The sequence below is a fragment of the Zootoca vivipara genome, chromosome 9, assembly GCF_965207765.1.
Source record: "Zootoca vivipara chromosome 9, rZooViv2.hap1.1, whole genome shotgun sequence".
Lineage (NCBI taxonomy): Eukaryota > Metazoa > Chordata > Lepidosauria > Squamata > Lacertidae > Zootoca > Zootoca vivipara.
In genome coordinates, this window is record NC_142592.1 from 18,094,475 (window position 1) to 18,105,670 (window position 11,196).

At 38.6% G+C, this 11,196-nt stretch overlaps 1 protein-coding gene across 14 annotated transcripts in view; it reads left to right on the forward strand.

The window, feature by feature from the left end:
- ANKRD26 (ankyrin repeat domain 26) overlaps window positions 1-10,364 on the forward strand; it is a 54,490-nt gene extending 44,126 nt beyond the window's left edge. For 8 of the 14 annotated variants that reach the window (XR_015945915.1, XM_035127229.3, XM_035127225.3 and 5 more), the window contains 3 exons: window positions 555-801; window positions 4,159-4,204; window positions 9,637-10,364. Coding sequence is in view for 8 of the 14 variants with exons in the window: in XM_035127229.3 (XP_034983120.3) it covers window positions 555-801; window positions 4,159-4,204; window positions 9,637-9,770 (427 nt within the window). In the remaining 6 variants the exon portion in view is untranslated. Of the gene's footprint in view, window positions 1-554; window positions 802-2,945; window positions 3,019-4,158; window positions 4,205-6,437; window positions 6,645-9,636 lie in introns of those variants that run through there. The other 6 variants (XR_015945916.1, XR_015945918.1, XR_015945914.1 and 3 more) reach the window with 5 other exon arrangements.
- Window positions 10,365-11,196: the final 832 nt, after the last annotated feature.

The following is an 11,196-nucleotide window of genomic DNA, read 5'->3' on the forward strand; positions in this document are numbered from 1 at the left end:
AGTTTGTAGATTTAAAAGAAAATAATGGGTGACCCTAAAAACTAAGCATGTTAAAAACAAAAAAACAAAAACTAAGCATGTTTATTAACCTTCCCACCCCCATAAAAGGATGCAATTGTTTATGATGGACTATCATTAGCAGGTGTTGGGAGGAAAAATCCTCCCTTTGCTATATAGAGAGGTTTTAAATGAGGAGAAAAGGGGCACCTCTTTCCTTTTCTTCAGAAACCACCCCTCCCCACAATCATGTTTGGGGCTGACAGCCAGACTTGTACCCAGCCCTTAGTCTTATATAGCACAGTGGAGAACAGTTTCAGGATGGAGAAGAAAGGGGTGCCACTTTTTCCTGAGTTTCCCTACTGACTAGCCCTATGAATCTGGAATAGCAGTACAAGGGCCCTTTTCCAGACTAGCTTTAGCCCTGAACAGGAGCATTCCTCTTATGGGCTGGAAACAACACTGTCTGGAATCCCACTGCTACAAATGTTAAATGCTTCCACTCTTTTAAGACAAACTGATGCTTAACTTCTCACTTGCCTTTGGAATTTTCACAGAGCTAATGAGAAATTAACAGAAGCCAGCACCAAACTCTTACATGAGCGCCACAAAAGCAAGTCTTTACTTGCCAACAGCTTTATGAGTGGCAGCTATTCTTCAAGTCCTGTCTTGGAAACTGTTCAGGTGGGGAGTCTTGGCAGCAACTTAGCATTAAGCAGATCTCCTAGCTTTGGAGGTGCATTCATGAACCCAACGGGAAGTACAGCATCCTCAAAAATGAGAGTGGAAGCTTACCTGGCAAAGGTGAGTAACCATGAGTTATCATTTCTGTAAGGCTGTAGCTTTAGATCATGTTCACATGAACAGTTATTTCTGTTTCACAAATACTATTTAAAACAAAGACATTGGCATTCTTTAGTTATTTTGCTGATACTAGCAAGACAAGAAATAAAATGCTGATTGTAGAGTGCAGATTAGTTCAAGGTGGTCCTTGAGGTATTGCAGTCCTCAGCTACTTAAGGCTTTATAGGTCAAATCCAGCACTTTATATTGGGCCCAGAAGCTGATTGGCAACTGGTGCAGTCGGGCCAGGATTGGTGTCATGCTCAAACTGTCTTTTTCTGCTGAGCAGTCTGGCCATTGAGTTTTGCCCCGCATATAATCCATTGCAGTAATCTAACCTAGAGGTTACCAGAGCATAGACAACAGAAGTTAGGCTATTTCTGTTCAGATAGGAGCTCAGCTGGGCCACCAGCTGAAGCTGATGGAAGGCACTCTGTGCTACTGAGGTCACCTCAGCCTCAAGTGACAGCAAAGGATCCAGGTGAACCCCCAAGCTACATATCCTCCCCATCAGAGGGAGTGTAACCCCGCCAAGAGCAGGCAACCTCCCAGCCATCCAGTCTAAGGAACCACCTACTAACAGTGCTTCTGTCTTACCTGGATTGATCTTCAGTTGTTGGCTCTCACCCAGTTCATTACCAAGGCAAGAAGTAGGTGCAATATGATGCTTCTTGTTCAGCAGAAAGCATCTCTTAGAGGTAATATCATCTACACTGCTGCCATTGGCATTTAATACTAGATCAGGGGTTCCCAAACTGGAGTCCGCGGCATATCTGTAAAAATACAATTAAAACACAATTAAAACTCGCATACCTTCTAGCACACCGCAGTATAATTTGCTCCAACAGGCAGAAAAATATTTAAGTGGTGTTCCAAGATCCTTAGCAAATTTCAAATGGGAAAAGTTCGGGAGCTCCTATATTAGCTAGTTCTTAACAGTCTCCAGTTGAAATTGATCAGAGTAAAGCAGGGATAAGGAAGCTGTGGCCCTTCAGTTGTTGCCGGACCACAACTCCCATCATTCCTGCCCATTGTCCACATGGGCTGGGGCTGACACAACTTGGAGTGTAACATCTGAAGGACCACAGGTTCCCCAGCCCTAGGATAAGCCGTAAGGCGTGGGGGGAAAGAAAACAGAAAAATATGGCAATTCCTACCTTAAGTGGCACCTTCATAGTCTTGTTTTCAGTGTAATGTCTTTGATCCTTGTTTTAAGCCTTGCCTTCTTTCTCCTTCCTCCCAAAATTCATTTGCTTGTTTCTAATCCCTCCATCACAAGGATAAAAATGAAATTATGAAAAAATGCATAAAGTGGAGAGAACCTCTGCCTAAAACCCTCCAAAAAGCGAAACATTAAAAAGTTGAAAATAAATGCATTCGAAAAAGATGTTTACTGTAATGCCATGTCTTAGAGAGAACTAGAATTGACTGACTATGGTATGCCCTTGCTCTTTCCTGCTGTTAGCTTCCATGCCTTCCATTCCAGCAGTGCAAATGGGCTCCAGCTATTATTAAATACAAACAATTTTTGTTATGGTGTAAACTTTTGTGGACTAGAGTCAATTTCATCAGGTGCATTAAATATAATCCTCAGTTGTTGCAGGTATAAATACATATGGGTGGTGGAGAAGACTTCTAAGCAGGGAGCCCAGAGAGAAATGCAATGCAACACGTACTAACAGTGACCATTCAGTTAAAGCTAGAATGCATGCATAACAAACTCTTGACAGAATAGCTGTTCCTCTGGGAATTTGTGATCACAGCCTTTCTAATTACTAATTATGGGCAGGACCCAGAGGAAGTCAAACTTTAGTGCTAGGCATGAGTATCATGTCATTGATTTTCAATAGACTAAAACATGCCTAATTTCCTCTGGCTCCAACCCTGTTTCCAGGCTTGGCGTGAGATGCTATGCATGTTTACTCAGAAGTAAAGCACACTGAGTTCAGTGGGACTTACTCCATAAGTGTATGTGATTGCATCCCCACAGTAGATTAGAATTTTTTCATTGCAAAAGTTTCCCTTTTCTCACACTTACAAATTGGTCATTTTCCTTTCTGCCTTCAAGACCTATACAACTTATGGCTTGTTCTTTACTTCTTCAGCTCCTTGATCAAAAGTCTATTTCTTCCTTTTCTTCTCTACAACCAGGCACTTAACAAGGTGTGTACTCCGCATTGCTCAATGCCGTGTGATTCCTTGTACTGCACAAAATTCAGTGACATTTTAGTTTAAAATTATGTATTACACTGAAGTAGACTAGCTAAAAAGAAGCTAAGCTTTTGCTGCTACGCTACGCTACATATTTAAACTTCTCAGATGGTTTTTAATATTTATATTTCCCCCCCAAAAAAATGTATAGCGTAATTTCAATACATTATACTTATTCCATTACCTTTTAGAACAAAGAAAAAGAAAAATAGAAATAATTAATGAAAACTGTAGCCTTAGTCATATATGCCTCAATTAGTTCCTGATTTGGCTTCTCAATTAGAAATGCCCTTGTTTTACCAACACTGCCTTGCACTCAATAGAGATTCCATCTGATATAATGGATACTAGTAAGTAGGGAAGATGGTAGGCATCTACACAACATGTAGATCTAATCTCCAGTTCAGACATTCAATCCTATGCAAATATTCTGGAAGTAAAACCCATCAAACATAGCAGGGCTTACTTCTGAGTAAACATGCGTAGGATTGCGCTGTGAAAGTCTCCAAAGAATTCAAAGAAAACATGAACTACAATGAGTACTGTCTTCCTACATTAAAAACCTTGACATGGGATTGTGGGTGATTGCTCTTAATTTACTCAGTAACTAATCAGAAAAAGAATAATTTAATTACCGGTACCTTTGCCACTTTCTCTCAAGGATGTTGAAAGTGATTGAAATTACCAGCTTCTTAGAACATGTACTTTATGTAGAATTCCTCTGAGAAGATTTGTAAAAAAAATTTTTTAAAAAAATAAAAAACCTCATTTCTTCCCCTTTTTTCCTTGGCATATACTATGGTAGTATCTAATATTTATGATCCACACTTTCAAACTATCCTTAACTTCAATTGTTACATTACCTCTCAGTTGCTCGTTTTATCAAATCCTGTTATTAAATAGTCTATGTTTTTTAATAAAAAGTTAATTGTCTATAATTTGATTGAGGCTACCTGAAAACAAGGAGCTGAAAATTGGTATCAAGATCAGAGATGGAATATTTGACCCAACATGAAAGTTGCTCTGATGTTGACATGTCATAATGAATAATGTATGTTTGCATCTATTATTTTATAGCTACTAAAATTTCACATAATGTGATTTCAGATGCGGACAGAACTAGAAAAAACTATCGCCAAGGAACTAGAACAAGGTATGTTAACAAACAGCGTGCTAGCAATTTAAAAACTCCTCCTGCTGTGAAATATTCATTGCAAACTGATACCAGTAATAGTATTCAGAGGTGGCATGCTAAAACACTGTTTTATTTTTGTGGTTTCCAAATTAGATAAATAAATAATAAAACCTTACTGGACAATCCTTTTCATGAACATTTTAATTGGTATAAATTGAACATGATAGCTGCCTTTGGGCTTTATCACGACTGTTTCAGAATGTGCATTATAATTTTCTTTTTCCAAAGATTCTCAGTAGCTGAATTGGTGTACTGATCCTATAATGAGTAGCAATGATTTAGTGACATAAAATGCAAGAAGGCCGGGCTTTCATTATTTTTTTCATGACATGTATTGCGAGTTCTCCATTGATGAGCTTGTCTGTCTTCAGTAATAAAGCTAGTAACTTCCACATAGTCATAGTCATAGATAGCTTAGTTGGTAGAGTATAAGACTCTGAACCTCAGAGTTGTGGGTTCAATCTGCATGTTAGGCAAAAGTTCCTTGCATTGCAGGGGGTTGGACTAGATGACCCTCATGGTCCCTTCCAACTCTACAATTCTGTGATTCTATATGTAAAGTTCAAACAATGTGATTGAAAACAGCTTAAATCAAAGTATCCATTCACGCTGGCTTGCACCATTTTTTTAAATGAAGGATTTTCACAGATCTATATTTTTAAGCAAATGCTCAATACAAAGTGACCATTTAATGTAATAATAATGGCCTTGCTTTCCTTTCCATAAGTGACTAGCAACCATATTAAGGTATGCCATGGGCTTATTGTATGGATGAACGCCATAAGGTGTAAAGGACTATACAAATAATTAAGTATACAGTCTAGGGCTAAATAATTATATGGTTAGTTTTGTTTTTGATTCAGTAAGAGTGTTTTAACATTAAAGAATCTCACTTTTTCTTGGAAAACTGCTTCAAAATGGATTTGTGAAATGAAATAAATTTGCTGCTAACCAGTAAGTTCCAACAGTGGAGACTGGAGAAGCAGGGCACTGCCCCCCTAACCTCCGTTGGCCCTCAGCTAGCCCCCACCTGCCTCCCTTCTTACTTACAACCAGTCCAGGGATAGAACTGTCCATCAGGTTTTCCCCCTTAGTCCTTATTATTCCCCAGTGTTGTCCTTATAGAACTCAGCAAGGAGCAAGATGGGGACAAAAGTAGAATTACTGGGGAGTTCCATGGAGTTCCAACATTGTGCCAGTAATAAGATTTCCACTTCCTTTGCTCCCCCAGCAGCACCCAATGCTCCCAGCATCTTCTCGGGAGCATAGGACTCTTCCATGCAGATTTTGTGGGTGCATGTGGGGCTGGGGGGAGAGGGAAAGCCTCATTGGACAAACAGATTTCCATTGTGCTAGCAGGTAGACATTATTGGATGCCACCCGCAGCTACAAAGATGAATGTCCCCCCAATAGGAATTTATTTCCTTGAAATCCACAGAAGGTAGCCATAACTACCTCATCCCTTTTGAAATCTGTGGAACTAACAGATGTCTTACTTGGCATGAATCCAACTCAAGGCCATGCCCAAGTCCCTGCCTACATCTAGTGGTGAGGTAGGATCTGAACTTGGGATGCCAAGTTGTGTAGCCATTTATCAATCCTGGCTGCTTCCAGACTACGGGGTTAATCTAGAGCATCATCATTTTGTTCACTCCCTTGTTACTGATCATCCAGCTGCAACTATTGTTCTTTCATCGCTTCCCTGTTCTTATGTTCCCTTTCAGACCTCATTGTTTTGTTACTTAAATTCAGAAGAGGAGCACAAACTCAGCTAAAGTAGATTATCTGAGCACTGCAGTTTCCTTTTCTGCTTTAGACTTAAAGCCATGGTTTCCCCTCTCCTCATTCCCATGTTGCACTGAAATGTGTGCTTAGGCTCTGAGATGGGGGTGGGGAGCAAGGGGGCAGGCCCTTCAGGTTGGAGGTGTTTGCAAAGCAATGAAATGCCTCACTGTTTTACTAAAGCTCTCTGTAGTACTGTGCCAGGAGGAATGATCCCCTTTCCCCTTTTTTTGACTCCCATGGCACCATTGAGCTTTTTTAAAAAATTCAACATTTTATCTAAATACAAAGTCACAAGCCACACACATGCAAAGTAGAATAGATCTAGCAATAGATTTTATCAAACTTAGCACTTTATGCTACTTTTAACGGTCAATGTAGTCATGTCTCTTCTTATTGCTTTCTGCAGATTGACTTACCGGTTTATACAATCAATCAGTTTTTTATGAAGGACCGAATGTTATCCCCACTTTGTGCATCTTATAGCAAGTTCCATATTTGAAGATACATAGGTGTTGGAGGATGTCAAAAATCTGCTCAGTTAGCAAATGTAATAAAACTTCAATACCACACAGAAAGATTCCAGAGAGTCTAATCTTCTTATCACCCTTAACTGGTGTGTAAAATTTATTGGCGATGGCAATATTCTGAACATATACCAGGTGCTCAAATTTAGCTGCTTTGAGGTCTTCTTCCACTGCTGGACAGCCATGCTGCTGTTATTTAAAAATATACACAAGACATTGGACATGCCAATGTAATGAAGCACTAGCTCTGTCTTGGCTGCATTGTATTTTGTATTTTCTGATGCCCCTATAAATTGAAAATGAACAAAATCTAGGAACACTTACCGTAACTACTCTCTTATTTGGCATACCAAGGGGTACCAGAGGGTACATTTGGACAGACAGGCAGAAGTGTGATCAGCACGAATATGTTTTAAAGTATGAGATTTAATGTGGCATGATACCATCTCAAAGTCTAACAAACCAAGAGTGTCCAAAGAGAGGCCATGCATATCAATCACTTGTAGTATTTCCTGATTCCAAGATGGAATTTCTCTATTGTTAAGATTCAATGTCTGCCTGAAAGCAGAAAGTACTAAAATGGGCCCTATCCCCTTTTAAAACTTTAGTCAATACCTAAGGGCATAGATATGCACTATGGCCTTCATTGAATGAAGACCAGCTTCCAAATGGAGAACGGGCGTCTCAGTTGCTTTAGGGAGCTCAAAGGTAACACAAGGATATTTATTTGGGGGTATTTCCAGATTCAATTTTTGAAGAGATCCCCATGTTTGTGTGCCATAACAGATTTGTGAGGTGAATGGCTTCATAAATTTTGAGGGCTGGGGGAATATCTCTAGCAAAAGTATAAACCTATATATTTAAACTCCTGCCAAGCCAACCTAGCAGTTCTAAAGCACGTCAAAGTGCAAGTAGATAAATAGGTACCACTCCGGCGGGAAGGTAAAAGGCATTTCCGTGCGCTGCTCTGGTTCGCCAGAAGCGGCTTTGTCATGCTGGTCACATGACCTGGAAGCTGTACTCTGGCTCCCTTGGCCAATAAAGCGAGATCAGCGCTGCAACCCCAGAGTCGGTCACGACTGGACCTAATGGTCAGGGGTCCCTTTACATTTTTTATATATTTAAAGGATTTCACCCACTCATTGGGGTGCCCATCAATTTGCCACTTGTGTTTTTAAAACCTATTGGCAAAAACCCAAAACTTTTCATAATTTTTAGTCTTTCTTGCACTGTCAGTTGATTAAAAGATTTCTTAACTCTTCCGGTGCTTGAGACAATAAAATAGGGTCATTAGCATATGTAAGTACTGTAACTTTCTTGGTTCCCAATATAGGGGGTACATAATTATCATTGTACTCAAATCATGAGTTGACGTAAATGTTAAACAATGTTGGTGCTAATAAGCATCCCTAATGGATACCCTGTGTAGCATGGATCGGATCTGAGAGCGAACCTGAAAGGGATATCCTAGTACAGTATCAGAATTAAGTTCCTAGATCAGCTTGTTACAAGGTTTCTGGCTGCTATTCATTACACTGGAAAACAAAGATCTCTATGGTATAATAACAGATCTGGAAAGTTAAAACTTTCTCCTTGGATTGAAAGCTATAGCTCATGTAATGTACTTCCCAACCCCCAGCATACGTTTTTGAGGTCTGTTGTGGACATAAGTGCAAACATTTGTTTAGCTGTGCATCTATACATTTTCTTTTAAATGACATCCCCCCCCCCAGTATACCAGATTTGCACAAAAGAGCAGTCAGCAATTTTTTAAAACCTTTGTGTTGCTTCAAGCCAGACAAGGATTTGGAGTCATTCCCGTGAAAGGCTGCCACTTCCTTTTATCTCCTTTCCGTTTCCTGACCCCTGCAGCTGCAAGGGCAAATGTTACCATTATAGCTGTTTTGCACAAGAGCTTTTCTCTACAAAAGAGGTGTTTTAAAAATAAAAATGCCGCAAACATGCCGGTACTGACAACCAGTGGGAAAGGGCAGGCTGCATCCTTTCCTTTGCGCTGATGGAAGCAGAATGGAAGTCGGGTTTGGTGATAAGCACCCAGCAAAATGAAAAGAACCCCTCCCATACAATGAGCTTCATTGCAACTGCGCTCGGGTAACATGATCTTTTTATTTTTTATTTTCTTCCTTTATTGGATTATCTGCAGATTGGGAAGATCTGGGGGGAAGTACATGTTGCTACTTGGAATAGGAGGGTGTCATGTGGACACTGCAAAAAGAGAGGGGGTAGAAGACAAAGCAGGTTCAGATCCACTGCTATGTGGATGAGCCTTCAGTATCTAGTAATATAAGTACAGGTTCAGTCTTGTAGCAGCACACTGGCATACTACTGACCAAATTTTGTGATAGCTTTAGTGAAGTGGGCCAGAAAACTTTCCATTTGTTTCAGTCCTAACACTACTTACATGGGACTAAGCCTCACAGATTTCAGACATACTAAAACTAATAACTATTTTCAGTTACTTAAAAAAAACACCACCCAATTTTAAATGCTTTGAAATATTTCCAAGTATTTCAGTAAAAATAATTTCAAGGTAAAGTCTTGAATTGGTTTCAGTGTCACATTTAAATCAGACCCAGTGCACTTTTAATCTTACTTTTTTCCTCATACAATATTTCATTTCAACTATTTTGGGGTGTTTGAAAAAAAAATGTTTGTGATACTTGTAAAATTAACATGCATATACTTCTTTTGTACTAAATACAAATGAACACGCAAAATCAAACTTGTCTTTTTACAGTGCAGAAAATTATTAGATTTTAAAACCTCCAGAAAAATTACATCACTGAATTGTCTGATCTATGGAAACTATCAATTTGCACTTAAGGCTCCAATATGACATTTTCTTTGAAGCTAACATATAATAGCAATCTTAAGTGGAGCAAGATCATATCATATCTGCATTTCATTGTTCACTAGCAAAATAAGCACTGTTTTCCAATAGTTTCTGCATTTGTTCCGAGAAACAGTCATGCACTGAATTATTATTTTTAGCCACCCTGATGGTAGATTAATGCCATTTTTGAAATTAGTAGGAAACCATAAGCCTTTCTTGTTTTTCAGCTACAGTTGAACTTGATGCCGGACCTGTTAGAGTCTCTCCTATAGGATCAATTGATGAATCATCAAAACAAGACGAAGTGTCCAAGGCCAGAAAGGAGTATCTAGATGTTTTAAAGAAAAACTATATGATTTGAGTAAATTCTGATAAGCTTGTAGATGATGCTTTATAATATGTAATAAACAAAATGTAATATTTTGTAGTTTGAAGAATATTATAAATTATAAATATTTCAGACATTTTGCACTTGTCTGGAAAGATGTTGTATAGCCATATGGTTCCTTCTTTCATTTGTTATGAAAGCTGAATTATTATTATTATTATTATTATTATTAGCAAAAAAGACACTAGCCTTGAGTTGTTTTACAGAACTGTCCATGTTCCCTTTGTCCTGTACATTTAAAACCAAAGTATTTCTTGACATGTTTAGTGTAATTTGCTACTTGAAATGTTGTGCAGGATTTGTCTCTTGTCAAGTAACAGTTAAAATGCTGGTCTGAAACATTTCCCGTGTACCTTTTCCTGCAGTCTGTACATTTACTACTTTTGTCACTAGTGATTTTGCATAGCTTAGGGACTGCCATAAGACTTTCAACAATACAGTAGTGACTTTACTGCAGTATTTAAATGCTATACTGACAGAAGTGCCAACAGACTAGTTATTTGTATTTTTAAATGGTACATAAAATGCACTGAAGTTTTTAATTGAATAAAAACTGGTCTATACGGAGTTCCTGAAACTTTATTCCATCGGGTAGTAATGACATCTACCTCCAATTTTCTTACCCTTTTCCAAGGTAATTCATTGTCCTATTTCTCTCTTACTACATAGATATCATCTGATGGTAACAGATATTTTATATGGAAAACGAGTAGTCGGCACTCTTGCCTGATGAAAGTTTTGTCGCACAACCGGCAAGACAGCTTAAGTTTCACAGACTGTTTGGACGTCTAAGATTGGTGAGAGGAGAGAAGGCTGTTGACTCAGTCTTTTTTTCTTTCCCCCTTTTTTTTGTTTGTTTTTCCTTCCCCCTTAATTTTTCTCCATTTTTCCCCCTTTTTTTCTTCTTCTTCTTTCTTTCTTACTTCTTTTTTTTCTTTTCTTTTCTCCCCCCCCCTTTTCTTTTTTTCAGTTTAGCCTCTTAGTTCGTTTTTGGGATTTTAACCTCATGTAAACAGTATAAAATTGAAGCTATACATTGTATATATATATGCTTGTACTGTTTGCATGTACTGTTTTTTGTATTAATAAAATTTCTATTTAAAAATAATAATAAGATTGGTGAGAGGAACCAGCTGGGGAACCAACTGTTGATCCATGTGCTATATTCAATACATACAAGAAAGACCTTTGCTCGCTTGGCCTATAGAGCAAGATGAGCGCGCAACTCCAGAGTTGTCCACAACTGGACTTAACTGTCAGGGGTCCTTTACCTTTAAACCTACATAGGACTGTCTGCCACTTCTTAATGTTATTTTGTGTAGAGAGTTTATTTTGAAAAGTTTGTCCTTCACGATAGTTTGTGCTGCTCTGTCTCCATACAGTGGTGGACTATAAATTT